The sequence below is a fragment of the Gopherus flavomarginatus genome, chromosome 3 (genome assembly GCF_025201925.1).
Source record: "Gopherus flavomarginatus isolate rGopFla2 chromosome 3, rGopFla2.mat.asm, whole genome shotgun sequence".
NCBI lineage: Eukaryota > Metazoa > Chordata > Testudines > Testudinidae > Gopherus > Gopherus flavomarginatus.
The window spans coordinates 42,680,320-42,699,543 of NC_066619.1; the positions used below are offsets into that span (position 1 = coordinate 42,680,320).

The 19,224-nt window shown below is 43.0% G+C and overlaps 1 protein-coding gene across 5 annotated transcripts in view; it reads right to left on the bottom strand.

Moving 5' to 3' along the window:
- Positions 1-847: 847 nt before the first annotated feature.
- The window catches only part of SGTB (small glutamine rich tetratricopeptide repeat co-chaperone beta), a 47,044-nt gene continuing 28,667 nt past the window's right edge, over positions 848-19,224 (bottom strand). For 4 of the 5 annotated variants that reach the window (XM_050947105.1, XM_050947108.1, XM_050947107.1 and 1 more), the window contains exons 9-11: positions 6,246-6,283; positions 5,699-5,782; positions 848-4,274 (exon numbers count right to left, since the gene is read on the bottom strand). In XM_050947105.1, the coding sequence (XP_050803062.1) occupies positions 4,163-4,274; positions 5,699-5,782; positions 6,246-6,283 (234 nt within the window). In that variant the 3' untranslated portion in view covers positions 848-4,162. Of the gene's footprint in view, positions 4,275-5,698; positions 5,783-6,245; positions 6,284-7,017; positions 7,382-19,224 lie in introns of those variants that run through there. The other variant, XM_050947109.1, reaches the window with a different exon arrangement.

A 19,224-nucleotide genomic window follows, 5' to 3' on the forward strand; every position in this document is an offset into this window, starting at 1 on the left:
CTTTCATTTAGGCAGCCTAGGCAATCGCCTAGGGCGCCAGGATTATTGGTGGGCGGCTCTGGTGGAGCTGCCGCAGTCGTGGCTGCGGACGGTCAGCTGCTAGCGCGGCTCCAGTGGACCTCCCGCAGGCATGACTGCGGCAGCTCCACCTGACCCACGGGGTGGCGAAATTGCCGTGCGCCTAGGGCGCTAAAACCCCTAGCGCCGGTCCTGGATGGATCATTACCAGATTACTAAATTAAAAGAGCGAGTGGTAGTGGCCAAGCTGAACTTACTCTTTCAGAGCTGTTTTAATCAATATATGCTTGATTGATAGCTTACTCCTAAAGTAGCTAAGTTGCCATGTATATGTGAACAGTACAGCCTACCTTCACTCTGCATGTTGTACTCCTGGGGGAATTCTGCACCAAAAAATTAAGAATTCTGCGTACAATATTTTAAAATTCCCCCAATGAATAATCAACATGCATCTATCAGTTGAGCAAAAGCTAAAGAATGCAGCTACAGAAATAATCTTATATTCCTTCTAAACTTCAGGTAGTTAATAGAGGGCAACATGCTTTCACGTAATCCACAGAGTTCAATGGAGTAATAAGAGAAAAGAAAACTATTGCGCCGCCCTCCCGCCCCCCACCCCCCCAAAAAAATCATTTTGAACGTACTCAGGTTCTAACACAAGTTTAAGGAGATGTAACCATATGGCCACCCTCTCCCTTGATCAAAAACCCAAAATTGCATTTTAGCAAAAGAAAATGCTTGTTTGGTGCTGTGTGCTGAAGTACAGCTTTAGTTGTATTTTCCGAGAGAGACATCAAACAGATGAAAATAAAACATTTCCACACAAACCTGTTGTAAATTCATATTTTAAGTGTGCGAATAAAGTAAACTCTAAATTATTTTGCAAGATATTTCCCCCTTTTCTACTGCTTACCACATGAATTTGTTGCTGCAGAAACCAAACAAACCAAACATTTTAAATGCATAATTATTTATTTAGTTCACTGATAAACTGCATTTGGTCTAAAAGGAAAGCAATATTTGTTTAGGTCATGGTTTACCACTTATCAGTATGAATTTTTTTCAACATTCAAAGTACCCAAGCTCTCTCTTCAATCACTGATTAAAACAAGTTATGACATTGTGAATATGTAGCCTGCAGAGTGGCAAAATACTTTTTAGCATGAATGAAAACTCTTCCTGGACTTAAATGGAAAGAGTAGTTAATGACAGCTACTGTCCATTAGGGAATTTGTTTTTTTTAAGCTATAAAGTCCCATCTGCTCATATGCAAAATATAATAGACGGTTGCAAGTTTTCTATTGTCAGTTGTGACATGTTCCTGCATTAGGTAATGCCATCAAAAATCTAAAAACGAGCATTCTTGTTACAGATGCTGGAATAAGACTCACGTTCTTAACAGTGTGGTATGTGAAATGGAAGTTACAACTTCTAATAAGCATGGTTCCAAGAGTACAGTTCATAGCACTAGTGATAACTACTTCAGAGTAGTTTGACAGGGCTGGCTCTACCAGAACAGACATCTGCAGAATACTCAGTAGCTGCATGTACATATAACTACAAGCAGAAAGAGTGGCTGTTTTGAACCCCTACAGGCAACCTTTGTTTATATCATTGTTATACAGAAGAGTATAGTTTAGGATTATTATACTTAACCATCATTAAAGACACTCTACTACAAAAGATTTTTTAGTAGGAGAGCGTAAGAAAACTAAAATATTAAATGAAGATTGTCAGAACACAAGGGTAAATATACTGGGTCACATCCTTTGCTTCTGTAAAGCCCCACTTTTGTTTTGTTTCCTTTATTAAATTTAGTGCAAAAAAAATGGAATTGACCTTGGAGTTGCTGAAAATCTGGAAGGGTCAAGTATAGTGGAGAATACACTGTGTAGTCTGTTCAAAGAGTGCATTATGGAAAAAATCTGCCAAATGATTTCTGCATCTGTAGATTCCTAATGTAACTATATTATTTGGGGCTTAATTCTGTTTTTTTATAAAAAGCAATAATTCCTTTTTTTAGTAAAAACAATCTGCCTAAAGGCAGATATTAGTTACCTGAACTACAACTGAAAAAATCTAAAGTACAGAAAAGGCAGACACATAGCCAGTGTAAACACTTCTTTCCATGTGATCAGCCAATAAATCAGAATAGCACTGATTCAATTTAGAGCTTAGGAGTGTTTGCCTAATATCTCCAATGCACCCCAGAGTACATTAATGAGCACGCAGCGCAATTATAAATAGCATTCTTTTTAGAAAAAATAAAGCTAATAATCTAATGCCATGTAAGAGTTATTTAGTTAATAAAATATAAAGTCTTATGCAATGGATGTTAGTCTGATTTTCATGTCTGCACATTTCCCCCTGTGCAATATATACAGCCTGACAAAATTGGGAATTTTTACCCTCCCATCACCAAACTCAGAAAGGAGCTTCTGCCTTAGTTCTAAATTCTGCTCTCTCTTACATTCCGCGCAATGTCTTCTCATTAGCGCTTAGCAAAGACACTACATATGCAAGAGAGCTTCCGCAGTCAGCACAGGTACTGCACCTTCCTGAGAAAGCAGTAGCTATGTCAATCTAGTGCTGTCTACCCCAGAGGTTAAGTCAGTATAAGTGCATTGCTCAGGAGTATGGATCTTCCACAGCTCTGAGTGACATAGTAGTTATACTGACAAAAGGTAGTAGTATAGACCAGTGTTTCACAACCTCTTTGATACCAGGGACCAGCTTGCTGCCTTCCTAAATTGTGGCAGGGAGATCTCAGGGACCAGCGCAGGTTAATGGACCAGTCATTGAAAAACACTGGAATAGACCAAGCTTCAGTGTATCCAGCAGCAGTAGGTGGCATGAACAGCAAACTGAAAGTAAACAGGTTACAAAATATTAAAGAAAAAAATACAGAAAAACAAGGAGGTCTGAAAGTTTCAGGTTAGGAGAGCTGGGAAGAGGAACATAGGAAGAACTATTTCATGGCCCTTTCACCATTAATCACTTATTTAAAATATACAAGTTACATAATTAATCTTCAAAAATCCTTAACTGTTTTTTTCCTTAGCCAGTGATTTACTACACTATGGTACATATTGATTTGTTCTAATCACCTAAGTTTTCAGTGCTAATGACTTGTGTAGGTGTGTGACCAGTTTAACTAATCACAGTTAAGGATTCTTAAATTCATGTTGTATACACACAAGAATGAAGTACAACTTTCCATGCCTATGCTTTTAGTGCCATAATGGAGACCTCCAGGGCTACTAAGATGATTTTGGGACATATATAGCAGTAGAAATTCCTCTTTCCTTCTCCGTTGGCCCGGTCTCTTCCTCTGATTGCTACATATCTTCCTCCTACCACAGTTTTATCATCCTCTCTGTATGCGCAACTCTTAATCATCCCTAGGCTCTACCACCCACCTTCTTCCCACCAGGTGAAGTTGAAAGGCATGTGATGCTGATAGCAAAAACCTCTCAACAAACCCTAGGGACTCTCAGTGCTACAGAGTCATAGGACTGACCCTCCGGCACATATTTTAAATCCACATTGCACTCCATCACCCCCATAGGCTCATCACAAGAAGCAGAGTGTTGGTCAGATCTATTGTTTCATAGCAGATCTGGTAAGAAGCAGAGCTATGCAAACCTTCACTACTGAACTATTGGCCTTTTACAATGTAATTTTTAAAACTAAATTTCTATGCAGGCATACCAGCACCCATTAAAGCATTAGACTCACTTCCCCCCACAGCAGCCCTGTGATCACTCCAATGCACAGCCTTGGTCCATAGTAAGTAGTCTCTCTTTAAAAGAGATGGCAAGTTTTAACATCCATTAATAGATAGTGTTCATTAATTTGAAAAGCCTAAAAATGATCATTTTTATATACTGGAAGTTTAAGTCAATGTATTTAATATATATATTAATTTATAAATAATTCACTATATATACACATATGTTCAAACTTGTGTGCAACAGATCTGTTTAACAGATTTATCCTTGTTTAACGAACAGACACAAAGGATTTTCTGTCTCATGTCCAAACAGAGTAGTTACAATGATGCATTTGCTACTAGCTACTGTGTGCATTTTGGGATTATATACCATTCACATTTCTAGTTCTACAACCACATGCCTCCTTGAAATCAGGAATGCTCTTCAGTGCTGCCACTGAAAGATCTGCTCCGGACATGATTTCTCAGTTGTTCTATGAGCTCTGGATTCTGCTGCTGTATCTGTTGTGCAAACTGCTGTCCCCTGTGTTGAACAGTTTTTTGTAAATCAATAAGTGAAAAATAATTGGCACGCAGCAAGAAAACAGCCAGTTTTATGATAGCTGAAGCTATGTTATGTAAATAAAAGCAAAAGCAAGCATGGCTGGGATGATATGTATTAAAATAATCATGGTGTTATAGCTTTTACTAGTTGAATTCTGTTCTGATGATAGATGGACACGTGTCCATGTTGAATCTTTAGACCCATCAGTTGCCTTTGATGAGAACTATTGTTGACTCACCTGCAGACACTAACATTGGTAAACAAAGCTGCTCTTGAGTGACTCTGCTCCTTTCCTTCCAAAAGATGCCAGCAGGCAATTTGGGTCAATTGCTCTTCTAGCCTAATGACAATCTCTGAAACCCCACATCAGATGTATTCTGCTAGCCATTTTGTGCATGTGTAGATGAGGCCATGGGGAGAATGTGAGGTAACATAGGCTCCATTATGCTGATAACACCCAGCTCTACAAGTGGACTTCACTTCACCCAAAGAGTCTCTGATCCGCATTTATGTGATGACTAGCCAGGATTGTGGCTTGTACTGAGCTAACTAGCTGAAATTAACCTCAGACGAGACAGCCAAAATACTTGATCACTAGGAAAAACAACTGAAAGAACTCTGTTACTCCAGGAATAAGCTCTTGTGAGAATTTTGTCTAGGTAGCAGTAGCTACCAATACTGCTTTAATTTGATGTGCATTGGGTAGGAAGGCTGCCATTTTGGGGGTGGGCAGGGAATGGGTCCTTGACAGAGTGATCTGCACTTTTGTTGCCAATAATGTGAATTATTAAAATGGTCCTGGCTACTGTAGAAACCACCTCTCTCCTCATGTGATGATGCTTGAAGCAGCAGCCCCTCTGAGTTTAAATGGGAGGAAACTGGCGTGGCAGGATATTTTCAGCCTTTCATACTCACTGCAGCCCTAGGTCTGACAGAGACTGAGTTTGCTGAATTTCAGATCACTCAACAAGACCTATTCATTCTTATAGCCTTTCCTCAAGTGGGTAGGCTGAATATGGCTTGAGGGAACAGGACTTTAGCTGCAGGGTACTGAGAAGTTTTTGGAGGAGGCTGGTCCAATGCAATTTGGAAGAAAAATATACAAGCACCTAAAAATTTAAACAGGCACTTCTAATGAGCCGAGTCTAAAAAGCAAATAATGCATGAGCACCAGAAAGTGAAACTGAGCTGTCAGTATGCATGTTCAAACTGAATGAATGAAGTGTACAAAGTAAGTAAATATAAAATAATGAAGAGTAAGATGTACAGTTTAATCATCTAAGGTTATCAGGAACACAAAGGCTAAAAATCAGCCTGACACTGTCTCTTTTAAACAGCAGCTGAGTGCTGCTTCTACAAATGTTAGGTAATTAAAATAATATGTAAATCTTCACAACACTTACGCATGTATGAGGCTTGACAGATCAGTTAGGCCACCAACACCTGCAGCAGGGCCACCAATGGCATTGGACATCATCCCCGACATTCTAGAACAATTAACACAGCACTGGTGTTATCTTAAGTCAGTGGCTTTCAAACTTTTGTACTGGTGACCCCTTTCACATAGCAAGCCTCTGAGTGCAACCCCCCTTATAAATTAGGTACACTTTTTTATATATTTAACACCATTATAAATGCTTGAGGCAAAGCAGGGTTTGGGGTGGAGATTGACAGCTCATGACCTCCTCCCCAAAACCTCATGACCCCAGTTTGAGAACCTCATGTTAAGTGACAAACTGTAGTTCTTTGCTGGCTTACTAGAAAGAGTACCAGTTATTAAGTGAGCTGTAGGGGAAACTAGATCTAGTTACAAAGAGTACAGCTGTAAAGCCAATAATACGAAGAACATAATACAAATGTTAGTAATCCATTGCCATTTGCTTTTGGTTTGCTAGTCCACTCAGACACCACTGGCATCTCTTTTCATTGATACTCCATGTTAATACTTACAGTTGTTGAACTTGAGGATTCTGCATTAAACTTGCTGCCTACAATAGGTAAGATGTATTGCAAGTCAGAATGCAGTCATATATTTAGTTATTGTAGGAGACATGAGAAGCACAGTATATATCTTGTTGTATTACAATACAGAAGCTAAGTTAACGACTCTAGAGACATATGATCCTCAACAAAATCACTCATTAAAGTAATATATTTCAAGGACATGAAGATAATATAATTCATTATACTCTACACCATGAATATCAGTTACAATGTACTATTGCTGTTCAGGGCAATCAACCATGAAAAAGAGGAAGTCCGTGTATCTCTAGAGCTACCCTGGCCCAAACCCTGGGAATTAGACGTTAAAATGTGTCAGATATTTGGGCAATCATCTTAATGGTTAAAAAAACAGCTTTGAATTATATATTGCTTAATATTAAGCTTCCATCATTACAACTGGAGACTTATCTAATGTTTTCCTCTAGATAATGATATATGCAAGGATAAAAATTAAAAGCTTTCTACGTGATAAAGCCTACCCTCGGGAATCTGAGAAGGCTTATGGATTCTAGGTTGCGAGGAGGGAACAGTTAGTCTTGGGGCTCCTGGGGTGGTTGTTATAATATTGGGTAAAAATATCTAAGCAGTCACGGGGTAGTCTTCTGTGTACGGAATTGTTTAAATGTTTGTATTGTATTTCTGTAGAAGTTCCCAAAGCAACTGAAATCTGAAATAAATACATAAAAAGACCCAATAAGCACATTTGCTGCATATAAAATGTTCAGCACATTCACTTACTCATGGATCTTATCTATTCAACTAAATAAAAATACTTTACATTTTTCTTCTTAAAACAGGTTTATTAACTAATTTATCTTCACAACACCTCTCCAAGGTAAACTAGTCATACCTTCTCCATTTTTCTATGATTCTATGAAAACCAAATTCATTGCAAATCCTTGATGTCAATTAAGTCACATTCGCTTATAACAGCAGTGAATTTGGTCCAGGAGATTAAAGGCCTGAAACTCGAGCCACAAGTAACTTTTTCAAGGCTAGACAGTGGTAAAAATCAGAAAGAGAACTCAGGAGTTCTTGGCTCTCAGCTCTGGGTTCAATCTACTTGACTGATCAGGCAACCTCTGGAAACAATACAAAAAATCCATTTAATGTAGTTAGCTACAGACAGAAGAGATTTTCAACTCAAAACAGATGCATTTACTCAATTAAGTTACACATGGAGTTCCTGCGCAACGTAATAAACTAAGCTGTGTAGAAAATTCACTCTACTTCTTCCTCACAGACCATTTCTACCCTACAATTTCAAGAGGTGACCAGATCTATTGGCCTCTCTTTTAGGTTAGGAGCTATTGCATGCTGTGGGGCTACATACTCCAAAGTTTATTGTGTACCCTTTAGCGCACAGATGTTAAGTTTGATGTGTTGTGGTCTGCTTTGGACAAGAACGGCTCCAAGTAATGCTGCAATCCACCAGTGAAATTCTTTAAGAACTCAGAGGAATACAGGCAAGTCTTATCATAGGTGGGGGTTCTGTTCTGTGGTTATCGTGTAAAGCGAAAACCGTGTATAGCCAAAATTATATCCCCAAGCCCTTTAAACCCTGCCGCCTTTTAAATGCCCCCCGCCCCCATCGGAGCTGCGGGCGGGATTTAAAGGGCTCCGTCGGGCTTCCCGCCATGGTGGGGAGCCCGGAGTAGCCCTTTAAATGCCACCCGCAGCTTTGGCAGCCGGGCTGGGGCTGGCATTTAAAGGGCCCGGAGCTCCACAGTGGCTGGAGCCTCGGGCCCTTTAGTTTGCCACAGGGGCTACCAGCCTGGGTGATTTAAAGGGCCTGGGACTCCCAGCCACATCTGGTGGCCCAGGACCTTTAAATCATGAGGCCACGCCCCCTGCTTGAGGCCACATCCCCCCAACTCCGGCCGTACACGTAAAGTTGAAATCACGCATGTTAAATGCGCGTAAGTTGCGAGAGACCTGTACAACTGGATTCTTGCACGACTCAAGAGATGAATATATGAAATTTAGTTTCCGGAACTATGCTCCCAAATTAATTAAAATCAGTTTGGATAACAGCACTGTGTGGAGTGAAGGTTTATTGAAGGAACATACACAAAAGGTAATGAAAAACAACAAAGATGTGTCAAGATGTCACTTTTCAGTGTTCTCTCTGGTCTTCAATGAAAGAAGGGCTTAACAGCAGATTAATTAAATTACCAATTGATAATATGTTGAGAGGGAGGTGTTTTGAACAAAAGTGAGTATACAGAAAAAATATGAAAGGATCTAGGCCCAGATCCACAAATGGACTTAAGTGCATAAGTCCCAGTTTTAGGCAACACTGCAGTTCACAAAACGTCCACTTTGTTGTTGCCTAATGCTATAGGTAGCTACAGTCACTCAGTGCCTATGTTTCCACTGTGAAAGTTCCCTAGGCACCTAAGTTTCTATGTTTGAGCATGTGCAGGCCTGTCCCACGCCTAAACCCCAGCAAGATCTACAAAACAGAGGTGTCTGCTCACCGATCTTCCCTGCCTGGCCCAATCAGGTAAGTGTCCTTAAAGCATGCCCACTGGAACAGGCCTCATTCAAAATGGAGGAGGAGGAGATGGTGCCTTAAACAGCAGGCTATGGGATATTCTGGTGTGGATCTCTCTTGTTGAAGTTTTCCAACTTTGGATAAATAACTAGTCACTGGAGCAGGGGGACTGGCTCCTAGGTCTCCCACCTTGTGGACAGGTATCCTTGCCACCAAGTATAGTCTCATTCTCACACTTTCTCTGCATAGGTGCTGGTACAATTTTTATAATGGGGGTGCTGAAAACCATTAAACACAACTGTAAACCCTGCATATGATGGAAACCACTTTAAATCAGTGGGTGCTGCCACACCCACAGCACCCCTAATTCCAGCACCTATGTGTCTCTGTGTCCCTCTAACTATTTATTTATCCAGATTGAGAACAACCCACATCAAAATATCCCATAACCCAGTGATTAAAGCACTTTCCAGAGAGGTGGAGGACCACTATTCAAATCCTCTCTCCTCATCAGGCAGGAGGAATTTAACCTAGATTTCCAACATCCACCGTGAGTGCCTTAACCACAGAGCTAAAAGTTATAAGTTGGGTACTATGACCATCCCCATTTTGTGTGGAAAGAGGCATACACCTAATTCATTCTCATAAGAAATGGCTCAGACACTGTCAGAGGATAGCTGGTCCTGAATAGGGTTCAGGAGCTGAGCCTATCTCTGACAAGCTCCACAAGGGGAAATGAGATAACTTAGGTGAACCTGGGGCTAATTAACTCACTGAGTAATTGGTAGGCAGTTAATTAGGAAGGGAAGCACCAGGCATGATAAAAGGAAGCTACTCTCAGTAAATACTACTAAAGAACAGAGGCTCTTGGGGAGAAAAGCAGAACCCAGAACAAGGAAGCTTCCAATGTGAGATATTTTTCATGGGGTAGCCATTAAGGGAGCTTACCTTAACCTGTAAGGTACCAAGTACCTGTAAGAATGCTCCTAGGTGGGAGATGCTCTGAAAGGAAGGAATGCCAAGTCTCAGCAGAACCTGATCCTCATGGAAGGAATTCATCAAGTAGCAAAAGCCCCAGATTAGAAGAATTGTATGTCGTTTTGAGAAAGGGTCTCACATTTGGGGATCTTGACCCAAGAAAAGAGATCCTTCCTCTGGAGATGACAAGAGTCCCTGGCTCAAGAGGTCTCACTGGTAAGGGACACGAACATAAATGGGGTTGATGGACTAAGGTTAATTCAGCCCCCTCCCCCTCTAGCTGCAGACTTTTGGGGGGAGGCCTGCATATCATTTTGCCTTTGGGTTAAATAAACTACAGCCTTGAAGGAGCACTGTCAATATACATAAGCTTTGTTGGACTTATTGAGACTCCCAGTAGGGGAAACTCAGACATATGTAATTGCACTGCTGCGCTAGGTTGCCCGGGAGTGTGCCATAGTGAGGGCTCCCCACAAAATCCCTAAGTTGCCTGATTCCAGGAAAGGGGTTCTCTGCTGTTGATTGCAAGTGAAGTTAGGCACCTCCTTCAATCTAGACTTATGCACCTATCTCTGTGGGACGAGCTTAGAACACATCCCTCTCATCAGCATCTGTTATTAGCTAGCTTAGGTGGCTCTCCGCCTAACTTGCTGGATTTTGTGGGTGGCATTTTAAGGCAGTCTCTCACCATTCTTTGTATAGGGCTTTATGGACCCTATTATTATTCCACTGATTTTTCTAGGCACCTAAGAGTTAGGGATTGCAATGCCTAAATCCCTTTGTGGATCTAGGCCCTCGTGTTTAGAAGTATGGGTAGGAAATAACCAAATGAGATGGGGAAAATGCAAACTGTTTTTTGCTGATGGACAGTACTAATTGGAAACACAGATACTCAAAACAAATAAGGAATCTGAAAAGCAATAATAGAAAGATACTAGAAAATTAGATACAGGTTAGTAATGTGTTATGGCAGCAACATACAACAAACGTAATTTTGAGTACTGCCTTGCCCCACCCCCCCCACACAAGTATGTCATGAGAAAGAGTAACAGTCTCTCTGTAGCACTCTGCAACTGCATCTGGAATACTACGTTCAATTCTGGACACGAATAGAGAAAAAAGACAAAGTGGACAGTTTAGAGAAAAGCAACAAATAATTAAGATGAAGGGAAAGGTTAAAAAAAGTGCTAAATGTGACTGGTATAGCTGAGCAATGACTAAACCACACGTATGCTAATATAAACACCAAGAAGCGGAAAGATTTTTTTTTTACACTAAAAGAGAGTATAAATATTACTAATGGAATGAAAGAGAAAATTTAGATCAAATAATAGGAAAACTTCCTGACAGCCAGAGGCAGATTATGGATTTGTGTGGCCTTAGGTGAGAGCCCCTCCTGCTCCCTCCAGTGCTCCTGCTGGGGAGCAGGTCAGGGCGCAGGGACGTGTGCGCATGTGCACACACACACAATCCTTCCATTCATCAGGAAGGCAGGTGTGCGGGTGTGTAGTAGGTAGTAGCTGGTGAAACACCTCAGGCATCTCTTCTGGAACAGTTGTTTTCTCCAAAGATGACCTAAAGGGCTCATGTGAATGAAAACTCCCAATCATCAAAAGGCACACTCCCACCTGGACTGGAATTTGCACATTGCGAGGCCTTGGAGATGTCCTTTCCACAAGGATTCACCAGTCTTTAGTTCCACACAAGCAGCTTCTTGCACTCATGCAGTTGTTTCATTACATCTGATTTGCACCCTGTATTTTCAAACAAATCTAAGAAGCTTCTGGGAACCCAGCTTGTCGTAACTGTCCTACTCAGATCTGAACCTTAGAGTTCAGAACATGAGATGCTAGCATGAAATCTCCAAACTTAATTACCAGCTTGGATCTGATATCGCTGCCACCAATCAGGAATTTTAGGACCTGATACCCTCTGGTCCCCCCAAACCTTCCCAGGGGACCCCAAGACCCAGATTCCTTGAGTCTCACAACAAAGGGGAATAAACCATTTCCCTTCCCCCTCTTTACCTCCTCCCAGATTTCCCAGCCCTGGGGACCCTAGGATACTCCCTGCTTCAAGTCCTTGAAACACAAGTACCGAGAGATCTAATCTCTCTTCCCCTTCCCTTCGTTTCTTAGCCTTAACCAGTGAAAAACACTTAAACAGGTCTTAAAAAGAGAGCTTTATATAAAAAGAAAGAAAAAGGACATAAAATGGTCTCTGTATCAAGGTGACAATATACAGGGTCAATTGCTTAAAGGAAAAAATGAATAAACAGCCTTATCCAAAGAGAATACAATTTAACACATTCCAGCAACTACACACATGTAAATACAAAAAAAAAAAACAATATAAACCTATTGTCTTACTATCCTTGTACTTACAACTTGGAAACAGAAGATTAGAAAGCCTGGAGATAGAAAGATCACTCTCAGAGCCGAGAGGGTCACCGAACCAAGACAAAGAACAAAGAACTTACACTCAAAACATCCCTCCACCCAGATTTGAAAAAGTCTTGTTTCCTGATTGGTCCTCTGGTCAGGTGTTTGGTTCCCTTTGTTAACCCTTTACAGGTAAAAGAACATTAACCCTTAGCTATCTGTTTATTACACAGCTCATCTCACTTTATCGCTGGTCAAAACAGAGCAAGCTTTCACCATGGTATTTTGGAAAACTTCCAGTGTGAAGAGCACTCCCAAGGCAATTAAAGCTCAGCAGTTTATCCCTCAGTGTATCACGCACTAGGTCATGATTTTCCTTGGGTTAAGGTTGACTCAGAGTGCTTTTCTATGCAGGGAAACTGACAGGCAGAACTATAGCTAAGCCTGTATAACTTCCTGTGTGTGCGCACTCCATTCTGATATAATTCTCTGCTTCTGGTGCATCCCCATACAAGCAAGCCCTAAAATGGCATTGATGGGTGATTAGCTTTGCTTTTTGTTCTGGCACCTCAGCAGTGAACTAGGCCCAGCAGCTGGCTTCAGTGCCTGGGTGAATGTTAGCATGGACGGAGAATTTTAGGAAGGACTGAGGATGAGGTTTTCTCTTCACCTCTCATGAGTGAATAGACTCATGTAGTTTCTCCTAAGTTGCATGGGGAATGAGGAATATCTTGCAGTTTTGGGATTTATCTTTCTGGAAAACTCCAGTGTTTAGTTAATAAATAAATATAATGGAATATAATTAATAATTTGTTTAGCTCACTAAAGTATTTACTACTGGATATTAGATACTACTGTATTAGATATCATGGTGAAGGCTCATAAGTAGTGATTAAAAACACAAAAAGGAGATTAAAAATATTTACTACATAAAAATATACTCTCCCACCAAACCTGCTGGGGAACGGGGTCAGAGCACGGGGGCTTGCGCCACTCCAGCCAGCGCTCCTATCGGGGAGCAGGGTTGGGGTGCAGGGGCTTGCCCTGCTCCTCAGCAAGAGCGCTGGGCTAGGGGGAAGAGCAGGTCAGCGTGCCCATTTTTCTGGGGCTCCCCGATTGGCCGGGGCCCAGTGGCTAATCCGCCACTGCTGATGGCAAAATCTGTTATGTTTTGGAATAGTCTCACTCTGGAACCGGTGAAAACCCCATTGCTTCATATAAGACTGGACAAAGCATTTAAAAGGTAATGTAGGGAGCAATCTCGTAATGGTAGGTGTGACAGTGCCACCTATAAGGCTTTATGGAAATATGCCTGTGTGTATTTTTTGTGTGTGTGTGTGTGTCTATATATTATATATATATATATAATAAAAACATAACTAGAATGTGTTTTATGCTACATATACCAGGTAACATATCTCTGTAAAGGTCATGATCTACTGAATCTATTAATCCTATCTGTATGCATGTATCATTTTTGTATTCGAAGTTATGAACATTGGCTGCATGCTTGTTTGATTCTAAGTAGGCTGTAGTGAAGCAGTTGGTCAGCTTCCTCAGAAAAGTCTATTCTCAGTAAGTGCCCCATCAAGAAACACTTAAGCCAACAATGAACTTGGACACACAATCCACATCTGGGCTTTCCCAGGAATGTGGCTTGGCTGGTAAGGAACTCAGTCATGCATGGACATATGACTTGCCCAGGTGACTCCAAAACTCCATTTTATAGCTGGACTTTGCATAGGAGAGAGGAGGGGTTCTCCACCCACAAGAGAAAGTATGTTTAAGCCCAGGGGAGACCCCTCCATTTTGTCTTCAGCTGGCTAAAGAGATAGCCTTTCCACCCCCAAAGATACCTGAAAGACACTGGAACAAAGGACAGTGACTGCAAGGGGTGTGAGTGATTGCTGGACCCAGACTAAAAGGAGATTAGTCTGTAAAAGGAAGCATTCTGGAACAGGTGAGAATCTTATCTGTATTCAGTTTCTTACTGTATTAGACATAGACTGGTGTGCTTTGTTTTATTTTATTTTACTTGGTAATTCACTTTGTTCTGTCTGTTACTACTTGGAACCACTTAAATCCTACTTTCTGTATTTAATAAAATCACTTTTTACTTATTAATTAACTCAGAGTATGTGTTAATACCTGGCAGGCAAAGAGCTGTGCATCTCTTTATCAGTGTTATAGAGGGTGAAAAATTTGAGTTTACCCTGCATAAGCTTTGCATAGCGTAAAATGGATTCATTTGGGTTTAGACCCCATTGGGAGCTGGGCATCTGAGTGTTAAAGACAAGAACACCTCTGTAAGCTGCTTTCAGGTAAGCCTACAGCTGTTAGGGGATGTGATTCAAACACAGGTCTGGGTTTGCAGCAGGCTAGCGAGTTTGGCTCAAACCACGCAGAGCACTGAAGTCCTAAGCTGACGGGGCAGGAAAGTAGGGGCAGAAGTAGTCTTGCCAAATCAGTTGGCAAGGGGAGTTCTGTGATCTAACCCGTCACAGTGGCGTAGTTCAGCAGGATCTGTGAACAGTTGATTGCTTTGAGATACTAGTAGTGATTTTAAGTGAATTTAAAGTGTGGGTGGCTGGAGAACAGACAAAGTGGTTACTGTTTGTTATTTTCAGTTTGCTTATTTTGGGCAAGGGAAGTAGGGACAGAAAAAGAAGCAAAATAAAGTCTGAACTGGGCGTTGGGGAAAGTCTCTGTTAATTCAGAATCCCCTGAGCTGAGTGCATCCCAGTTTCAGTGAACTGCAGACGGGGTGTGGCCCAGCACAAGAAAGCAGGACGATGACTACTAGTGAAGCAGCTAGCAAACTAGAGCTGGCTAGACTGGAAGCAAAAGAGAAAGAAAATGAATATAAAAGACTGATGGAGAGAGAGGAGGCTGCCCATGAGAGAGCTATGGAGGCCCAGAGGGAGGCCCAGAAGCATGAACTGGCTGTCATGGAGTTGAAGAGACATAACCCTCCACCTGCTGGCTCCACTTCCCCAAAAATCCACAAATGGGAGCGATTATATTCACAGTATGATGAATCCAGTGATATTGCTGGATATTTCATCACCTTTGAGAGACTGTGCACCCTCCATATGATCCCTGAAGACCAAAAGATGACCACATTGATAGCAAAATTGACCGGCAGAGCTATGGACATATTCAATAAGATGCCTATTGATGATGCTTCAAACTATGGTAAATTTAAGGAACTGGTTTTGAAACAGTTTCAGGTTACACTTGAAACCTACAGGGTTAAATTCAGGGGTCTTAAGAGGGGATCTGGATTGAGTAATGTGGCTTATGCAAATGAAATTAAAGATTTGGTAGATAAGTGGGTGAGGGGGAAAGGCATTATAAGCTTTGAAGGGATGTGTAATCTGGTTACTCAGGAACAATTCCTGGATATGTGTAGTGATGATGGGACAAAAAGGTAAATGCAGTGGGTGAATTAGCTGGGTATGCAGACTCTTATGAGCAAGCATAGGTTGCAATTAAACATAAACCACTGGCAGAGGAGTACAAGGATGGTGGGAAACAGAATCACCATTTTATCCCTGGGGAAAAAGGAGGCTGGGTGTTCACTTCCCCATTCCCCTGTTACTCGTCCCAAATGTCCTGCACAAGCAGGGGATCCCAGAAGGTGCTTTCACTGCAATTCCCCAGAGCACCTGAGAAACAGCTGTCCCAAATTAAACGAGAGTAAACCTTCCTTGTCCCATGTTAGCTCAGTTGCCCTCAGCCCTGAGGCCCTGGAGGGCACTTCTACTTCTTATCACACCAGCTTGGTGGACATGGGGCCTAGTGAAGCGGATAGGGAACACATCAAGGTTTTCAAGACTGATGGCATAGAGTGTCACAGCGGCTGAGTTCTCTCTGGTTTGACCAAGTGTGGTTCCAGATGCTAGTGTTCTGATGGTGTGTGATAATAGAGTGTGACAATTTGGGGATCTGTCTGTACAATTTATGAGTTCTGGTTGATATTATGAAGTGTGACTGTGGAAAAACTACCTTATCATGAATGTGTATTCACAATACCCTACTAGCCTGAATGCTCCCCCACAGTGGGGACAATGGGAGGATTCTTACCTTTTAATTGGTCCATATATAGATGTTAAATGTGTTTGCTCAGCAGAGAGATGGACAGGAAGCTAAGGCAGGCATAGGCGCTGACTCCGTGGGTGGTCCGGGGCTGAAGCACCCTGGGGGAAAAAATGGTGGGTGCTCAGCACCCACCAGCAGCTCCCCGCCCAGCTCACCTCTGCCTCCTCCCCAGTGCACCCTGTGCCTGCTTTTTTCCCCCTAGCTCCCAGCGCTTGTGCCACTAAACAGCTGTTTTGCACGGCTGGGAGGGAGGGGGAACACGGCGTGCTCGGGAAGAGGTAGGGTTGGGGCAGGGATTTGGGGAAGGGCTCCAATAGGGGCAGGGAGGGGGTGGAGTTGGGGCAGGGACTTTGGGGAAGGGGTTGGAATGGGGGTGGGGCAAGGGCAGGAAAAGGCTGGAGTCAGGGCAGGGCCGGGGGGCATGAGCAACCACTGGCACTGGGGAAAGTTTGAGCCTATGAAGGCAGGGGCTAAATAGTCATATGGTAAAGGAGGCAAGCTGATTTAGGAAAAGCGGGCTCCATGTTTCAGGAGAAGCCATGCATGGGAGCAAACAGTACCTGAATAGCCCCCAACCCCAGACCAAAGAATGCTCTGGAGTGATGAGGAAAGTGAGGCAGGGAAACACACGTAGGGTTTATTTTGTACAAATCACATAAAGCACAAGAGAATAATGATAAGTAAAAGAGCAATTGTGTTAGACTCTGGGCAAAGAGTCTGTGTGTTACATGCTTCACAACTACCACATACCTCATGAAAGATTTAAATGGTAAAAGAGATGGCTCACACCTTGGGGGAAGAATTCAGAAAGAGGATGTATTTAAGGCCATGTCTACACTACAAAATTAAGTTGTCCTAATTTACAAAGGCATACAGCCTCTGCACTAATTACATTGCTTGTGAGTGTCTACACTTCGCTACTTGTGTCAGCGGTGTGCATCCTCACCAGCTGCTCTTGTACTTATTGTACTGTCTGTGTGGGATGGTTCCTGAAAGCCAGTAACAATCAACATAAGCAATGTAGTATCTACACTGATACTGCGTCAATCCAGCTACATCGACCTGGACTCTTAACCACTTGTGGAGGTAGAGTAAAGTCAGCATAGCCTGGCAGTTGCAAGGCAGCTTACCCCTATCGACCTAACTCTAACACAGACAGACTGTTAACCCCCAGGCCAACCAGCCCCAACGGCCCCGCACCAGCCACCTGCTTACCCCAGCGGCCCCATGCTGGCCAGAATAGCCCCAGCCAGTTAACCAGTTAAACAAAATATTTTTTAATCATTTAAACAGTTAACTTTAAAAATGCTATTTACCTCCCTACTAGACAGCATGTCAGCACCCTGAGTGTGTACCTAGGGACCCCAAGATCAGGGCAGTGGCTGGACTCTGTTCAAGCTCTGAGAGGTTTAAAAGACCTGCGGACCCAGAGGCTGGGTCCTTAGTCTAGTGGGCAACTGGCAAGGGGAACCTGACCACGTCTGTGACATAAGCTGATGGACTAAATAACCTAATAGGTCTCTTTCCATATCTCTATGGTTCTGGAGGGAAAAGATGGCCTGTAAAGATTTGGGGAGGGAGCATTGCAGCACAGAGTTATAAGGAGGCCTAATTAAAATGGACATTGCCTAAAGTGAACCTAAAGTGCTTTGCTTGACTAGTCCATTTTAGTCAACCTCCACTTTACTATAGTGATGCCTGTGTTATACTTAACATACAAATGCTGGTAGGTACATACATAAGTATGGAAAGACCAACTATACCAGAGTGGCAAATATGTATGTTTTAAGTGTAGGTTTAGGCACATGTTCAGAAAACACACACACTTTAAACGTACCTTTTGATCAATTTAATACATATGGCCACTTTATCCCTTAGGGAACTTTTGAACCTGAACGCAGTGGCCAGGTCTTCACCAAGAACAAAGGCAACGGAGTCTCTCAAGGTACATCTACACTACAATAGAAGACCCATGGCATAGCTGCAGCTGGCCTCGGTCAGCTGACTCAGGCTTACAGGACACTGCAGGGGCCAGAAGCGATTGCGGGCAGGTGGTATTGAGCCTGTGTCTGACACCCACGACCAGATCCTGGGGCCCAGCAGGCTGGAGCCTGCCACCATGCAGCTGAAGCCTGGGACTGGAGGAGGCAACGGAGGCCAGGGATGATGGGGGGCAGATGGTAAGTCCAAGGCCGGTGCCCTCCACTGCACAACTGGGGGCCTGGATGGAAGCCCTGCAGCCAGAGGAGGTGGTGGGGACCAAGGACAATGGGGGGGAAGGGGATGGTGAGCCCAGGTCTGAAGCCCCACAGCCAGAGCCTGCCACCCGCCACCCCAGGGCTGAAGCCAGAAGCCTGAGCCCCACTGCCTCTGGGAAAGTTGGGAACTCACACCAGCTACCTGCCCCTCTGCTGTTTGTGGCTCCAGAGGGGGCAGGGCCGAACCCTAGCTGGCGTCCCTGGGGGGTGGGGTCGATGCTTTGCTCCCCCTGCCCCCAATCACCACAGGAGGCCGTGGACACAAGAAAAGCCCCCTGGTGCCACAGTCGGCCAAGGTGGCTGCATTTGAGAAACACTGATTTAGACCATCCCTGACTGGTGTTTGTCTAAGTGCTCTTAAGAATCTCCAATTCCACAACCTCCCTGGGCAATCTGTTTCAGTGCTTAACCACCCCGACAGGAGGTTTTTCCTAATGTCCAACCTAAATCGACCTTGCTGCAATTTAAGCCCATTGCTTCTTGTCCTATTCTCAGAGGTTAAAAAGAACAATTTTTCTCCCTCCTCCTTGTGAAAGTCGCTGGTAGCCCCCCTTAACAGCTTATAAGCAGCCAGTAGGGAGAAGCAGAAGCCTCACGGACACAGTACCCTGAACTTTTGAACTGTCTCCCCTTATCAGTTTTGAGGCAGTTGAAGCTGGTTCTTAGCTGGGTTTTGCTGAGCAGATTGCAGAAGTGCAGGGTTTGTTAAC